Source organism: Rutidosis leptorrhynchoides, chromosome 5 (assembly GCF_046630445.1).
Source record: "Rutidosis leptorrhynchoides isolate AG116_Rl617_1_P2 chromosome 5, CSIRO_AGI_Rlap_v1, whole genome shotgun sequence".
Lineage (NCBI taxonomy): Eukaryota > Viridiplantae > Streptophyta > Magnoliopsida > Asterales > Asteraceae > Rutidosis > Rutidosis leptorrhynchoides.
In genome coordinates this window covers 332,685,751-332,703,860 of record NC_092337.1, presented here as the reverse complement: position 1 = coordinate 332,703,860, position 18,110 = coordinate 332,685,751, and the positions used below count along the sequence as shown (strand labels likewise).

At 34.9% G+C, this 18,110-nt stretch overlaps 1 protein-coding gene across 1 annotated transcript; it reads right to left on the bottom strand.

Annotated features, from left to right (window-relative positions):
- Positions 1 to 4,747: 4,747 nt before the first annotated feature.
- LOC139849555 (mechanosensitive ion channel protein 8-like) lies at positions 4,748 to 17,118 on the bottom strand. The gene is made up of 5 exons (XM_071839195.1): positions 15,404 to 17,118; positions 14,756 to 14,879; positions 14,371 to 14,664; positions 14,034 to 14,236; positions 4,748 to 5,039 (listed from the first exon to the last, which is right to left on the bottom strand). The coding sequence occupies exons 1-5, from the start codon at positions 17,116 to 17,118 to the stop codon at positions 4,748 to 4,750; spliced, it is 2,628 nt and encodes an 875-aa protein (XP_071695296.1).
- Positions 17,119 to 18,110: the final 992 nt, after the last annotated feature.

Below are 18,110 nucleotides of genomic sequence, written 5' to 3'. Positions count from 1 at the left end.
GCTCAAACAGAAAATAGGTTAGTAGCTGCGAATTTTTGTGGCAGTAGGTGATGTTTGCAGGTTATATAATGAAAGAGAAATAAAGACTTAGCAGTTTCAGTGACGGTTAGATGATGGTGGTTTGGTGTTTGTCATCGAAACAGAAACAAGAAATACTGTGAGCCTTTGTGTTCTTGAGAAGAGAGAGAAGGTGGCATGGGTGTCGGGCTGTCTTCGAATGGGTATAACCAGAGACAAGGGTGGTGAATGATGATCACGATGGTTGTATGGTTGAGTTGTGGGTTTTGATGTAGAAAAAGAAAAGAAAGAAATTATATTAAAAAAAATATATGAGTACATGTATATGGTTGTTATGAAGAATAAGGTGGGTTGTGGTTTCAAAGTGGTGGTAGTTCGATGGTCGGGATATGGTGACGAGGTGGGTGTTCAAACAGGAAAGTTAACAGTCGCCGTTTAACTTTGGTGGTGATGGTTGTTTCAAGCTTGAAGATGGTGACATGGTGGAGTTAAGGTGGCGTTTGTTCATGGTGTTACAGTGGTGGAACCGATTGATTGCTCAAAGGAAGAGTGGGTTTTGGTGTGTTCTATGCTTAACAATGAAAACAATAGTTTGGTGATGTCCTTGAGGATGGAAGAGGATGGTAAGAGTGGTGGAGCAAAAGCATATAAATAACATAAATAATAGAGGTAAAAGTGGCGGTGGTTGTCGTGTTTAAATGAAGATTGATGGGTGTTGTGAATTCAAGGCCGTACGTGAAGATGATCTAAAATGAAATTTCACTTGTGTTACGTGTGATTGTGATGTTGCAGAAGGGAGAGGGAGAGATAGTTAGAGAGAGAGGATGGTGTTTGGTTGTGGTATGGGGGATTAATGGTTTTCCCTTTTCTCTATGAGTATGTGCATATGTATAAGCATATGTCTTAAATATAAATTGGATATAGATGGAATAGATAGATTAGTACATCAAATAAACGTGCCAACTGAAATAAGAATAAATAAATAATTAGCAGCCTCAGATTGATCATCCTACCGACACTTTCTAAATAGTGTTTTATTCTCATTCAATTTTATTCACGGATCCATAACTTGTGTAGTGTAATTCAAAAATGGGAAAGCAACAATAGACAAGTTTAATGTAATATATTTATAAAATTTTAAAACATAATTAAACAACAGTAATATTTACTTTCCATATAATCATTTAATATACATTACTTAACAACTCTCCTTATAATTTATATATCTCTATATATATATACATACATATTTATTTAAAAATAACTGTTCGTGAATCGTCGGAACTGGTCAGAGGGTAATTGAATATATGAACATCGTTTCAAAATTTTCTAGACTAAACATTAAATATTTTGCTTATCGTGTCGGAAGTATATAAAGATTAAGGTTTAAATTTGGTCGGAAATTTTCGGGTCGTTACAGATAAACCTATATATCTCACCAACTTTATGTTGACCTTTTAAAGCATGTTATTCTCAGGTACGAATTAAGTCTTCCGCTGTGCATTTGCTCATGTTAAGGACATTACTTGGAGACGATCGTCGCAATGGGACCAACTGTCGAAGACTTCGTCCGGATGGATTAGGACACGGTCGTCACAGTGTAGGTGTAGGTGTAGGTGTATAAGAAACCTTGAAAGGGAAAGTATCTTCCCTAAAAATCACATCTCTGCTGCAGAACACAGTTTTAGTGTGTAAATCAAACAACTTATACCCCTTTTGATTAGGTGGATAACCTATAAAAACACAAGGAGTAGACCTTGGAGCAAACTTATCTGAATTGGGTTTTGTTACAGCAGCAAAACACAAACAACCTATGATTCTATGATTATCATAGCTTGGAGGTTTACCATGTAGAATTTCATAAGGAGTCTTCCAATCCAAATTTGCCATAGGCATTTTGTTGATGAGATAAGTAGCAGATAAAACACAATCTCCCCAAAAAGAATTAGGTAATTGTGCATGGAATTTAAGAGCCCTTGCAGTATCAAGTAGATGCCTATGTTTTCTTTCTACAATCCCATTTTGTTGTGGAGTGTACACCATGGATTTTTGGTGTATTATGCCATGTGTTCTAAAAAGAAGTTGACACTCTTTATTCACAATCTCAGTGCCATTGTCAAACCTGATGTACTTGGGTTTACTGTGAAAGTGGTTTTGAACATAAGCAACAAAGGAAGTCATTATTTCACAATTTGACTCATGTTGTGTATTAGATAGGTCCAAGTGGGCCTGGATTTATCATCAACTATTGTGAGGAAGTATTTTGCTCCATTTAAAGCAGGTGTTTTGTAAGGACACCACATATCCACATGAATAAGATCAAAAGTAAATTTAGAAGTAGTAGTACTTCTAATGAAAGGGAGTCTATGATGTTTAGTAAGAGTACACACATCACAAAAGAAATCAGAATTATAGAGTTGTTTACAAGCATGAATATGCTGCATTTTTGACATAGAGGTATGCCCTAATCTAGCATGAAACAAATTCATGTCTAAACTAGCTTTATTGACAGAATTGGATGAAGAATAGATTGCTGGAGCAGAAGTAGCTCTGCAAGTATACATGTTTTTGAATCCCTTTCCAGCTGCAACAACCTTTTTAGTTAAAAGGTCCTGAAACAAAAAGTAATCAGGAAGAAATATTGCAAGAAGCTTTTGTTTCCTTAGAAGTCTACCAACAGAAAGAAGATTGAGTTTAAACTCAGGTACATAGAAAACATTGTGGAGAGTTAGATTAGGGTTTATTGTAACATCACCAATGGTTTTGACAAGTTTGAATGTACCATCAGGTAATCCAACTGGAATAGGATGTTTAAGATTTTGAATGGATTTAAAAAGGTGGAAATGTGGTGACATATGATCACTTGCCCCTGTATCAACTATCCATTCATGTACCATATTATGATGACTTTATTTTTCAAGGCATGACATAGCATAAGAATAGGTACAAAATGTTGTACCTGCATGATTCATGCCAGGAGTATTCTCAGCAACTCCTTTACCTTGAAACAGCTTCATCATTTCTTGACAAACAGCTGCAACTAAAGTTTGATCAAGCTCACCTTTCTTTTCATTGTTAACTTCATTTTCATAAGCTATGTCAAATGGTGTGTCTTTACTCATGTATTGGTCAAAGTTAACTTGTGCAGCCAGTCTTGCAGGTTTCTTTTTGTTCCTTTTCCCCTTGTACCAATCTGGATACCCTACTTTCTCAAAGCACTGTTCTTCCAAATGTCCTTCTTCTCTGCAAAAGGTACCTTTTATCTCCTTTGTTATCAGTTCTTTTATCTGGATAAACCTTCTTGTTTGTGAAGCTTCTGTTGTTGCTTGCAAAAAATGCAGTAGGTTCAGCAACATGTGTAGTAACTTGCTTCTGTTTCTCAACTTGTTGCACTATGTAGTATGCCTTATTGACTGTTGGAAAAGGATCCATGGAGATAATTTGGCTTCTAACATATTCATAATCATCATTTAGGTTCATTAAGAACTGCATCAACTTATCACTGTTTTCAATAGCCAAATTGTTTTCAGCAATACCACACGTACATTCCCTCATTTTACCACAATCACAAGCAGGCATACCAATCAAACCATGTAATTCATCACAATACTTCTTCATCTTATTGAAATAAAAATCAATTGAAAGATTACCTTGACTGATACTATTCAGTTCTTTCTTCAATTGATAAAGTAATTGACCATTACTCTGGCCATACATTTCAGCTATTTCCTTCCATAGTTCATAAGCAGATTGACAATACAAGAACGCTTCAGAAAATTCTGCTGTCACTGAATTGAGAATCCAACACGTGACCATATAATCACAGCGTTTCCATCTCTGATAAGATTCATATGTAACAGCAGGCTTCATGTTCGTACCGTCTATGAACCCTAATTTCAGCTTTGCACCCAATGTCATACGTATAGTACGACTCCAACCTAGGAAATTTGTTCCATTGAAAGGAGTATTTGTTAAGACCATTCCAGGATGATCTGAACCAGCTATATGTAACGGATCGTGAATTGAATTCATCGTGTTTGATTCAGAACTTTTAGATTGATTAGATTCAATTCCTTCAGTAGACATTGCAAAATTAGGTCAAATCGATGTATCACAAATGAAATTGATAATCGATCAAGAACGAAAACTAATTGACAGGAAGAAGAAGAGATCAGTAATGGCGATAAAATAGAATCAAAGCTTTGATCAATTGATCAAAACGAACACGATGTAATTTGATCGGATTAATCAAATTACGAATTCAAACAAGCCTCACGCTCTGATACCATATGAAATGCGGAATTAAACAAGTAATCGAAACAATTCAACTCGAACTCATTGATTGATTGAAGGATTACATGAACTCGATGAACATGGATTACAATGTACACTTACTCAAATTAACCGTCTAACTAACCAGTTAACTAACTTATAACCCGTTAGTTAACAAACTATCTAAATATACAATTTACACTACTGTACAATATGTATTTACAAATATGACACCTAAACATAAATTAAAAGGTAATATATTCCATAAATCCGCATCGACTATCACCACAATTCATTCCAACAAAAAGTCCTTATTTCATTGCACGATCTCATCCAGGATTAGTGAATTCCCCCAAGGCTCAGATTCTGTGTAGGGATGCTTACAAGTCATCAGGTTTAACAGCATGATACACTTGTACATGATGCAGTCACGGTGTATTGTTCCCTGTTTTCATACTCATTTTGAAGCTTCCCAAGCAGGAGGAACCCGAGAAGTGGTAATAGGTGGAGGCATGGTTTTGATATTGATGTCGACTGGGTATAGTCCATATTCGACATCATGTTCTTTAAATATTCGAACCATTTCATCAATAATTGTACCTTTTCTTATGTACCTCTCAGTCATGTCTTGGAAGTTTATTTTATGTCTCCACCAAATTTGGAACTTGATCTTGTTTATTTCTTCCAAGTTGTTCGACACGCACACTATATCATTTGGATAATAATAATCTTTCTTGCTCTCAATGTAGCTGCAAAAATGAAAATCAAGTTAATTGTAAGGTTTATTACAATAATCATAATCAATATATAATGATAAAGCTTTAATATAAATATAGCCTTGTAACTATATTCGATGCAAGTTAATGCTTCTGAAGGTAAAACGGTCGAATGCAGTTTTAAAAGCTGGGAAAATGTTGAACATGAAATGGGTTGATTCCTAACTGGTGATTGATTAATGGGTTCCATTAAGTTTGTTGGGCTTTTGTTTTGTTGTATTTATGTTGTTGGGCTTAGAGAAATGTCCGGCCCTTGTATGTTGGTTTAAAAATTAATATATTCCCCTTTTTTGCCAAAAAAAAAGGAAAAAAAGAAAAAGAAATATAGACTTGTAACAAATACCAAAACAAACTAAATCTTTACATATTTGAATTCATATTCTATGGACAAAACAAAATCCCATCAATGAATTTTATAAAGGACAATGCTAAACGTAACCCTTAGGGCTACGTTTAAGCATACCATAATTAGGTTTGTAAACTATCTTTAATTAATTACAAATTATAATTATTCCCTTTTTAATATTGACTTTCCTTATATAATTTTGGCATTATTATTATTCATGGCAGGTTCATGTTTTAAAAACGAAATTATATTATTTATGGTATGCTTAAACGTAGCTCTAAGGGCTACATTTATCATTTTCCTTTTATAAATCATGAGAAATTTCATAAAATACATACGAAATCTTTGCAATATACATGTGTACCTATTTATCATTAAATTTGTCATATCAAAAGCTATAGATCATCACATACATATCGAAGAGTTTGCAGATTTCGATTAGCAGTGCAGATTTGAATCAGCATATGTAATGATTGTGCAGATTTCAAAAAGCGCATACATGATCAAATCTTCGAATCACAAAAGACAATCAAGCTTCAGTTTTCATATGTCATTCAAAATGAAATACCCCCATATTTGCCTCATACTAAGCATTTGCCAATCAAAGTGTTGCGACAAATGAGCCAATTCGCCAGTTTGAATTTGGAGAAAAACTCCTTGTCAATAATCAATACAGTGCGTTCCATGCCATCATTAATGTCATCATTCAACTGAAGTTGAATACTTCTAGTTTGCTCATCCCTTCTTGGAAAGTACCTTGATTCCTTCGATTGACCAGAGGATTGACCAGCATGTCTAGAATGATTTTCGTTCGTTCTTTTCAAATTTAGCAAGACCCAACCTCAGTCTATTTCCCAGAAGAGATCTTCTGTTCATACTAGCAATTGCTTCAGCAGCTTGGTCATAGTTGTCATACTTAATGAAAGAAAAATTTCTTCCATTCCCTCAAGCAATATTAAGGATCCATCCGAATCTCCTAAAGGTGTTGCTAATCACCATGGGTGTGGTCGATCTCGTATTATTACCAATGAAACCTGTGGAGATCCTTGTATCTTTTTTTTTAGCGCTTTTGGTTTGGTTGTATGATTATGAGGCATGTCTCTTAATCATTTGAACTCCTTGTAAATTTGTTTATAAGGAGTATCATTTAGTGAGTGATGACCCTTGACCAGGGCCGTCCCGTCAATTTTATGGGCCCTGTTCATTGAGTAAATCGTAGGCCTTTTCGGAGTGGAAGATTGAAAGCGTTTATATTTATATAGTATATATACTATATACTAATACAATAAAAAGACAACACGTTGTAAACATAGAAGATATTAAATGAAGTTTCTTTTGATCACTATAGTTCCCACATCGCTATAAACATAACTAATTTGTTACGATAAATTAATGGAGCAATCACTACAAATAAAAGTTGTTCAGATTTTAAATTTTAAATTAGTTGTGGACTTCAAATTCTCGAGTTGGGCTTTTGCATTCCTGGCGGTTATTAGGTCCATAAGCCTAGTAGATATTGGGTTGTTTGTATACGGTATTATGGATTAAACAACAATTATGGGCCCTCTCTAGTTGTGGGCCCTGTGCAGCTGCACAGCTTGCACAGGCCCAAATCCGGCCCTGCCCTTGACTTAAAAAAGGTTAACTCAATTTTTTTTTTAAATGAATGATTGAAATTAATTGATAAATATAAGTAGTAATAATAATAATATATAATATAATAATAATATAATTAAAGAGAATAAAATAAAGAGTTTAATGCTAATTATAGAGTAATATTTTTTTCAAGTGAACATTAAGGCTCTGTTTTAGTGTCTTTTCTCGAGTTGGATTTTTAAGGGAAAGGAAAGGGTTTAGAGAGAAGTGAAAAGATTGAATGTGGTCCGGAGTTTGGATATGAAGGAAAGGGAAGGGATGAACAATGTAATTTTCCTTCAACCCTTTCATTTCAAATTGAAATGATTCACAATCCTTCCCCTTCATTCACCTCCCTCTCATTTCATTTCTTCTATACAAACTCTCTGGAACACACCCTTAAAGTTGATTTTTAAAGAAAAAAGAAGGGAAAGTGAGAGAAACAACATAATGACAATAGTGTTTCAGAGTTTTAATTTTAGAGAGAAAAGAAATGAAGGAGAAGGAAAATTCAGTGTTATTTTCCGTTCATCTCTTTCATTTTATATTAGAAAGTATTCAATTCATTCTTTTTCATTCCACTTCCTCTCATTTTATTTCTTTTAGACCACTCCTAACCATGACGCCGTCATGGGCACTTCCTCAGCGCCACATCAGCTTTCTCTCTCCTCTTTTTTCACCACTTCCTCCCATAACACCCCCATAACACACCATTGCCAACCATGACGCCGTCATCAAAATTTAATATTTTTAATGTTATTATTATTATTATTCAATTATTATTATTATTATTCAGTATTATTATTAATATTTTTATAAATAACTAAAAAATATACGATTGTTTTGAACTGCACTTTTATTAAACACGAGGGTTACGGTTACAATTTTTCAAAACAAGAAAAAAACTACATAATTAAAAACACACAAACACAACTACGATAAACAAGAAATACTACTCCTCGTCGTCGGAGTCGGCAAACGCTTTTAGGTATTTCTTGGTGATTCTTGTTCGAGCTCTCATTACCAAATTGCGTTGTTCCTCCGTCAAGTCGGGTGCACACGATTGGGTAAGAAAAGACAAATTATCCAACATATCACGGGTCTCGGTCGCATCGTATATGCGATCCATTGCCCGCTTCGTAGCGTTGGCGGTTTGAATCGTATGTGAACGAGCTTCGTTGGAGGACAATTGCGAGGCCGCATCGGACGAACCCGAACTCCTTTGACTCTTGGTGCTCGCACGACCCGGTGGACGACGTAAAGGCACCTCGTGAAATAAGTTTTCAAATTGACGCGGATCCGCACTCGCACCCGCACCTTCGACCCCACCCGAACCTTCACCCGGTCCACTCACGAGAGGCGGAGGAACTTCAGGCACTTTACGCTTCGGAACGACACCCTCGAATGTCAAGAATTTGGGACAATCCTTGAGAACTTGCCACGCGTTTTCGTACAGAAAGTTTCGACCAGTTTGTTCCTTAAACGCGTGGCGGGCTGAACTCACAATATCAGACATATTGTTCCCACTTTGCCAATATTTTTCAAGCTTTGTGTACTGCCCGATAAATATTTTGATGTCTTTCGACATCTTGCTCCATTTACCCGTCAACTGATCGGCTCGGCGCTTCTCTTTGACTTGGGCATTGTAGGTTTCTCGAATATAACCCCAAAACGATTCTTTCGTTTGACCCGTACCCGTTAACTCCGAGGACTGCATCCACACCTTCGCCAAAATGACACTTTCCGCGTCCGTCCATGCCACCTTCTTGCACCGAACTGTCTTTTTCCCTTTACCCCTCGGGTCACTTTCACCTTCGTCTTCAACTACAAGGTCTTCGGGTTGGGTTTCGGGGACAGCTTCAACATGTTCCTCGGATTCGGAATCCGTAGGAATTTGAGTAGGAATTTGACTTTGAAAGAATGGTTGTCGAATGACTGGATGAGTTTGTTGTGGTATCATTTGTTGTTGTGGAATATAGAATTGTTGATAGGGTGGAGTTTGGTATTGGTGTTGGTGATGATAAAATTGTTGTTGTGGTGATGGAGTAAAAATTGGTGAAGATGATGCGTATTTGGCGAATCCCATGTCTTGAGCCGGATTCGAAGATGACCCGGACGGTGATTTGTTAGTCATTTGGGTGTCAAGCAAGGTTTGAAAAAATTGATTGCTTCGTTGCGTGTCGTTAAATTCTTCGGTTGGTATGTTTTGGTTTTTCTTTGAGGATTTTTTAGGCATGATTGATGATTTTGAAACTGAGAGTTTAAATGATGAGAGTGTTGTGTGTGTTTGAGGTAGTTTAAATGTTGAAAAAGATGTAAGTTAATTGTTGAAAATGAGGTAGTTTATATAGAGTTTGTGGATGAAATTTGAAAAAAAAAAAAAAATAAAATAACATCACATTTAAACCCCAACGGGTATCTGCACACAAGGAAACAAAAAAAAAAACGGGCATTTTGACCAAATTCAAACTCAAAAACCGCCCTCACTCTCGTTCATATGAGGAAATTTTCCAGGGCGAGGAGCTTGAGTACGAGGGAGGGAGGAGCAATGGCGGTACAATGCCATCGGCGCCCTCGAGGAAGTGCAAGGAGGGCGGCCCGATAGCTCAGCGTTGGGAGTGGTGTTATAAAAATCTATCTAATAAACCCTTATATGCTTGGTGAGATATATTTTTTGAAAATCTGAATACTCCCTCCACCTCATATTAATGTTTATTTTTTAAATTTACCTTTAATTTTTCTCTCATTTAATATTATCAATATAAATAGGAGCTTAACTTTTTTTTTTTTTTTTTTTTTTTTTTTTTTTTTTTTGAAAGTGGAAGTGGACAGCTAATTTTTACATTCAAAATGGAATAAGCTTAGGGTTTCCGGTGAAGTCGATTGTGTAGTTTCGTGAAATTTGAATATAAAGTGGCCCTCGATCCTACTACTTTTTATCAACCAAGTAATAATCACAATCAAAGAAACCCCGATTATTCATCTTCATATCGTAAGATTGCTTTTATTCTCTTTGCTGTTATCTATGTGTCTAATTGTTATTTTTAGGGTTTGTGTTTCCACTTTATTTATAGAATTTTTCTCTTTGTCTGATGAAATATATTTTTTTAACGAAACAGGAAAAATTAACATTGGTATATTATGTCATTAGGTCGTGGCAATTTGTTCCAGAAAAAAATATGTTCTGTTTTGTAAATTGAATCTGATTTTGTATGAATATTCTTTGATTCGTGGCTAGTATTTCCAATGTAGAGCTGTGAATACAATAATCATATATTGAAGTTCACAATTTTGTATTTTGTTACAGAAAAATGGATGAGAATGACAGCAGCAGTCCTTATAGAAACGAATTAAAAAAAATTGCAGATTGGCTTTCCGAAAGCTCAAAAATTGGATACTGCAGAAATAGCTATGATCAGCACCCACGGTGTATTAAGCTTCAAACACAAGAAATATTTGATAGCTTGGTTAAGTTGTATGCTAGTGCCATGTTTACACATCGTCATCACCTCAGAAATATATTGACCTCATATACTTCAATACACGAGCAGCTCATATATGCTGCTCGATCCTACATTTCGATGTGGTTCATTGATCTTTATGTTTCCAACCGCAATGCTTTAAAGGAAGTTTGTTTGCAGACATATCATGAACATTATTACGGAAACCTGTATCGAGTCTCCCATAATTATGACCGTTATTTGACTTTACTTGATGCTTCAATACGTCCCACTTATATCAAACACGTTGTTGAAAATGTCCTATACATACCCGTTATCAGTGAGACTACGGATGTCGGGAATTCAAATCCTTTTGGAATTAAAAACTTTGTATCTGTTTCTCAAGGCTCTCGTAATATTGCACATACAATTAGAGATAACAATATATGGCATCTCACTCCATTATCTAGTGATAAAATGGGGCGACCCTGTTGGTTATTCGATTGGCACACTGATAATCGTGTATGCTCATGGTTTTCACAAAAAGATAACTTTGATCATGGTGATATCACCCTTGCTTATATTCTTGGAACTGCTTGTACTCCAAATCTAGGATTTAGGGATGTTGATGATTGGCAGTATTTTGATAAAGCTACTGTACCGGAAAATCTAAATCCGTTAGACTATAAACGTGTAGCTGAAAGACGTTTTAACGGTGCCTATGAAGTTAGGACCATGGAGATTGATGCAAAAAGAAACGTACAAGCTCAAGAACCAGACCAACTGATCCCACGGTTTAGGCTAACCGACTGGGTGTATCACTGTCGTGTTGTTCTTCATATGGATGACGATACAAGGTTTAGAACTCATACTGGTTTGTTGCTTAAAAAATTTGTTGGGTGAGCTTCTCTGAATAGTTTTAACTTTTTCAACGCTTATGTTTCTGTTTGTTTTATACTTCTATTCCCATGTTCCTCATTAATATGATGATTGCCTTTTGTTAAACTTGCATAGATATCCAAATAGATCTATAATCAGTTACAAATTTAGTTAGGAACTTTTCACTATCATATTATTTCTTAGGATGTTTGATCTTATGCATTGTTAATTTGTGGTTGAACAACTAGTTTATAAAAAATGGATTTCGATATAAAAACTTTGAAATTTGTTTAGTCTTAATACAGTATATACCTTCTCTATCTAGTTATGCATTAGGTATGCAGAGATTGTTAATTGCAACTACTATATTAACTAAGGTTGCAAAATTCGCTATTTGGGAATTAATCGGTCGGAACTTTGGAAGGAGTAATTGGCAATTCGGAGATTAATCGGGAATTAATCGGATTGTACTTTATACATTTAATTATTAAATTTCAAAAATTACATGTGTAAATATAGAAGAAAACTATAAACATAAACTTTAGGGTTAAAGCCAAAAATAGGCTACAAACTTACACAAATGTACCGATGTCGCCCACAAACTCATTTCCGTCCTACTGTCGCCTACAAACTTTCAAAAAGTGTTCCAATGTAAACAAAAACTTTCAAAAAGTGTACCAATGTAAACAAAAATGACTTGCTACCGCCTAAACCGGTCAAAATTGACACGTGTCGTTCGTGGATTGGATCTTAACTCTTAAAAAAAAAAAAAAAAAAAAAGCAGGTCAAAAATAGTACGTAGCAGGTCAAAACGCCAAAATGTTGATATTAGCACATTTTTTCAAAGTTTGTAGGCGACAGTAGGACGGAAATGAGTTTGTGGGCGACATCAGTACATTTGTGTAAGTTTGTAGCTTATTTTTGGCATTAACCCTAAACTTTAACATAATTGTCTATAATTGTTCATTTTGTTCAAAAAACTATAAGGTTCTAGTTTAAATTCATGTTTAATTGTTGATCAAGTTTGACTTTGACCAACTTTGATTATCAAATTCGATTTTGATCCATCAATTGACCTTGACCGATTAATTAAACGGATTTTAGAAAATCGAAACGGATTACTCTTAAAAATGATTAATCGGGGATTAATCGGCGAGTAAACGAATTTTTTACAACAGTGATATTAAGTATTGACAATCTGTTTGATTAATGTCAATCTGAACCGAACCGAAGCAAATTTGTTGTATAGAATGATGTGAAAAGTAACATGTCAAATCACCCAAAATCTTCTCACGGAGCAAAAACCAAATATGAACTCAATCAAATTTTGACCTCATTTTACCATTATTATTAAGTTATATATTTTTTCGCCAAACTCTCAATCATATTTTACAACATCACCGAAAACCTTCCCACAAAAAACTGACACAGCCACGTCACCACCAAAAACCACAAAAGTATCAAATTTTACTCTATGTCACTGTAACGGGTGGTCTAAGACTATTTTTAACCTAGCGTCAATTTCCATCTCTGACACCCCAACGACACACTATTTAACTTCATTGTCACGTCACATTTGAAATTTTGAACTCACTTTTTCATCCAACTAACTACACGTCACTCTTAGGGTTAAAAATAGTCTAAGAGTTTGTGCTAAATTAACTTAAATTAACTTGGTTTACTATACTAAATGAAGAATTTCAGTTATTATAAGAAGAAATTGATCATGAAATAAAACCATCCCAAAATTGCTTATTCCAAACTTGAACCATATCAGTAATATACCAAAATCATTTTTCCCTACAACTCCCAACATACAAATCCGCATGCCTGTCACCACAATTCATTCATTCCAACAGTCCTTATTTCGTTGTAAGATCACATTCTGGATTAGTGAATTTCCCCAAGGCTTAGACACTGTGTATGGACGCTTGATATCATCGAGTTTAAAAGCATGATATACACTTGTACATGATGCAGTCACAGTTGTACTATTCCCTGTTTTCGTACTCATTTTGAAGCTTCCCATGCAGGAGGGATCCGAGAAGTGGTAACAGGTTGAGGCATGGTTTTGATATTGATGTCGACTGGGTATAATCTATATTCGACATCATGTTCTTTGAAAATTCGAACCATTTCATCAATAACTGTACCTTTTCTTATGTACCTCTCAGTCATGTCTTGGAAGTTTATTTTATGTCTCCACCAGATTTGCAACTTGATTTTGTTTATTTCTTCCAAGTTGGTCGACACACATGCTATATCATTCGAATAATAATAATCTTTCTTGCTCTCAATGTAGCTGCCAAAAATCCAAATCAAGTTAATTGTAAGGTTTATTACTTTATTACAATAATCATAATCAATAATAATCAACAATTAATAATTAATAATATGATAATAAGGCTTTAAAAGAAATATATAGCCCTGTGAATTCATATCTGATGAATGAGTTTTAAAATTCACAAGGAAATTAATTAAATACATACGAAATCTTCGAATTGTACATTTGTACCTATTTATCTTAATATAGCACTTATGTTATTTGTTAGCATAGCATAAAACTGCCTAGTTGTTCACTTAATCGATTTCATTGCAACTACTAATTTACTTCTTGACACATATAAACACTAACAAGACGAATCGAAGTGAAAGGAGATAGCTTACTTGATTATTCTTTGTTTCATGACTGCTAACGTATCAGGCGGAGTAGTGATATGTATGAAGAAATTGATTGAATCCCACATGTCGGGACTACGATAATGGTTGCTAATAGCTCTCGTCGCAAGAGTACTATTTGGAAAATAAACCTTTTCATTGTCCCATTTTAGAAAAACTGTAGTCAATATATTCATCTCTTCCACAATCATCTGAAAAAAAAAAAACATCTAACATTTATAAAAAAAGTGCTATGCATTCCACATAAAGGTAAAGAATGTTCCAAAAAAACTTGATAAAAGTAACGCAAGGTCATTAAAAACTTGATAATTTGTTGCTAAATTACCTGAACTCCATCAATCTCACAACGATCACCAACATCAAAAGGGTGCATGACAAACAAGAAGATGATGGCTTCAAATATAGTTTTAACGGTATTACCAAATATAAACGCCAACACAACAATTTGGGAGCTTATAAGAACTAAAAGTCTGCTTGTTGCTATGTTCAATATCAGAAGACAAATAACCAATATAATAACAGCAACTACCACATTCACCATTTGGTGCAACTTGTTAACTGCTGTTTTTGTATCATTTAATGTCAACGCTAGTGCTTTTCGTTCTCTAAACGCGTTAACCTGTAAATCCATAACATCAAACAGAACATAAAAAAGATGAATTATAACTTTATATGAATTTAATTAATGCTTTATGATTCAAGCTCCTTACCACCCATATTTTCAAAGCTGACTTGCTAACTTTTTCATCTCCAGGTGTTCCTACCCAAAGAGAGAAGGTTTTAAGAGCCTGATCTTCTCTCAAAAACCGCAACAAATCGTTGAGATAAATGTACCTGAAAGAAATATGTGATATAATAGCTAATAAATCAGACAAAATTTCATTCCTCGTCCCTGAACTTTACATCAAATTTGACTCCTCGTCCTTTTTCTTTTTTTTTGTGCATCCCTCGTCCCTAATGTATCACAATTCTACATCCCTCGTCCTTTTTAGGGACGAAGGATGTAGAATTGACAGAAAGAAAAAGGACGAGGAGTCAAGAAAAAGGACGAGTGATGTAGAATTGTGATACATTATGGATGAGGGATGCACAAAAAAAGAAAAAAGAAAAAGGACGAGGAGTCAATTTGATGTAAAGTTCAGGGACGAGGAATGAAATTTTGTCAATAAATCATGAGTAATCATGCTTTAAAATAGATATAAAAATTTTGGATTTTTTTGATAACAGCCGTAAGGGTTGTCATTAACGCGCAAAAAAGTCAACATATAACCACTATGAACAACACCGTAATGCGCGTTAACGACGGCACTAAGGGCTAAAGATTGTTGTTACAAAAATCTAAAAATTTAAAAGCATACTTGGAGCCAGCCTTTGCCACATTCATAAAAATCTTTCGAGCTGCCCGTTTAGCTTCCATCTCGCTTCTAATTTGTGTCACCGCTTCATCCTCCTCCGAATTCATATCATTATGTAATTGTTCATCCAATGTACTCAACGTTCCAAGACGCACGATTCTCATCAATCTTTTCATGTTCCACGCGGATACATTCTTCGGATTAAGTCTATGCAAATGATCAATTGTTATCCCTTGTTCCTTTTCATCAATCTTAATAGCAACGGGAGCCGGTCTTAATCTTCCACTCCCGATTCCCCGTCCACTTTTGGACGGAAACACGTTTTCAGGTAGTTCGGGTGGTACATTAGCACCTGCATTCTGTAGCCTATGTACTTCTTGCATTGTTTTCTCTTCTTCTATTTGACTATTTTGAATCTCAACTAACGGTGGGCCCGAAAGTGTCTCAATCACATACTGATTAAACAACGCGTCTTGAATCCGATCAAAAAACTTCTTAACGTGAAACGAAGAAGCGAGTACTTTAACCATAAGAGTCTTAACAAGCCATAAAGACGTTGCAACAAGCATACACACCATTAACTTGTTTAAAACGCTTAAGAACCCGATATGACCCTCAACTTTCTCATCAAACATGTAATGCCAAGCAATTAAAACCAAACCTAACCAAATACAATTTTGAACCGGCTTTCGTATCCCATACACAAAATACAAAACTCGTTTACGCAAATGGGAGTTTCTCTCTATAAAGAACACGAAAAACCTAATCCCCCAACCCGAAACCAAACGACCACATATCAATACAAGTATCAAAACCTCCCATTCCCAAAGATGAAGCCCTCTCACTTGTTTTCTCTTCCACGTACGAATCAAAAGCGTACAAATCAACGCACTCAAAATCAATACAAGACTAAACCACTGAACGAGCGTTAATGCATCGAGTTTGGTCCGTTTAAAATCATCCGGATTATCTTCTTCGTATAATGAATCGTCTTCATCTTCGATTTCACCTCTCGCTAGTATCCCCGAGGGACGTCCTAACATACCTGATCTATACTGCCCTGACTTGCCAGCTGGACCGGAAGGTAACGGAACTTCAACTTCCATCTCATCAGGTGGATCGAACAACCTTGATTGTTGCGTTTTTGTTCTAATTATCGTTGCTCTCTTTTGAAACGACGTACATTTCAATACCTCACCTCCACCTTTATCAGAACGAATTGAATTATTCAAATTACTCGATTTACGTCTCACATGTTGCTGCTGATCCAGTAATCGAACATCATCAAATTCTTCATCGTCATCGTCATCATCTGATGATAATTCTTTAGCCGCCATTGATGATTTATGAGGTTGTTGAAAGGAAACTCTCAAATCTCTGGAATTCAAAACCCTAGGATTTGAATGATTATTACCTCTATTATTAACGCTATCAGCATTATTATTATTATTGCTAACGTCGTTATTATTATCTAAATTTTGATTTCCGTCAGAAACATTTGAAGTATTTCCGTTACGAAGCTCATCCATTTCTAAATCCATATCTAACGTCATTTCGCCACCGGAATGTTTCTGTTTGTTTAAAAATTCTCCGATCAAACGTGACGGAGGATCCTCCATACGGCCGCTCTTTTTTACGACTCTATCGTCGCCGACGTCGAGGATGACTTCGCGCTGGTTGACGGGGCGCGAAGTCGAAGCGTCCTGATCGGAATCCATGGATGATAGATCTGAAATTAATTAATTCATGTCATGCAATGAATCAGAATAATTGTTGATCACCTCGGAAATTCAATTTCAATATTTAAGGATGCTATCGAGAGCATACGAATTGATGACGATACATATTTTATTTTTTTAACTCTCAAAACTCGTCAAGTAATTTCTAGAAGCACTTTAATCTAGCATTAACCAAATTAACCAAATATATATATATATTAAAAAATGTGTATAATACCACTTGCACTGTTAGGAGGGATATTTTTTGTGTGTTGGTAGTAACAATAACAAATGTGATGGGAAAATTTAAAGTGGAATTACGTGTTGTGTGACGTGTTAAAGAGTGACGTGTAATTATTTTAATTTATATTTTATTTTTCATTTTAAGAGAAATATTTTTATTTTTTACTTTGCTTAATTGGTTAAATTTGTAAAATAAATATATTACTAAACACAGATAATTAAAAAAAAAACTCTAATTAAAAAGTCCTAAAAATTAAAAAAAAAATACAATATTACAAATACTAAAAACTACTCGTCGTCCTTATCACCTGTAATGACCGTCGTCCTTATCACCTGTAATGACCCGCACTTTTTCGATCGTTCTATACTTATAAGATTAATATTTACATAAATTAAACCTTACCAACATGATAAGCAATTCAAATCGTTGAGACTTATGTTTTTGAAATGAGTTTTACACAACGTTTGACCGTCTAGTTTGACCGATGATATCACGAACTATACAATATATGATAATTATACGTTTGTGTATATATATGTATATATACATATTTAATATGATCTAAGGATATTTTAATACCTCATTTTGTATTAATAACAATAAGTTATAAGTATATTTTGAAACTACTAACTTAAGTTTTCAAAACAATAACCATACGTAACGTTATTTGATATAAATACTTATAACCTATAATGTTTATACATATATCGTATAAGTAATGTATTTAATCACTTTTAAGGACTTAAAT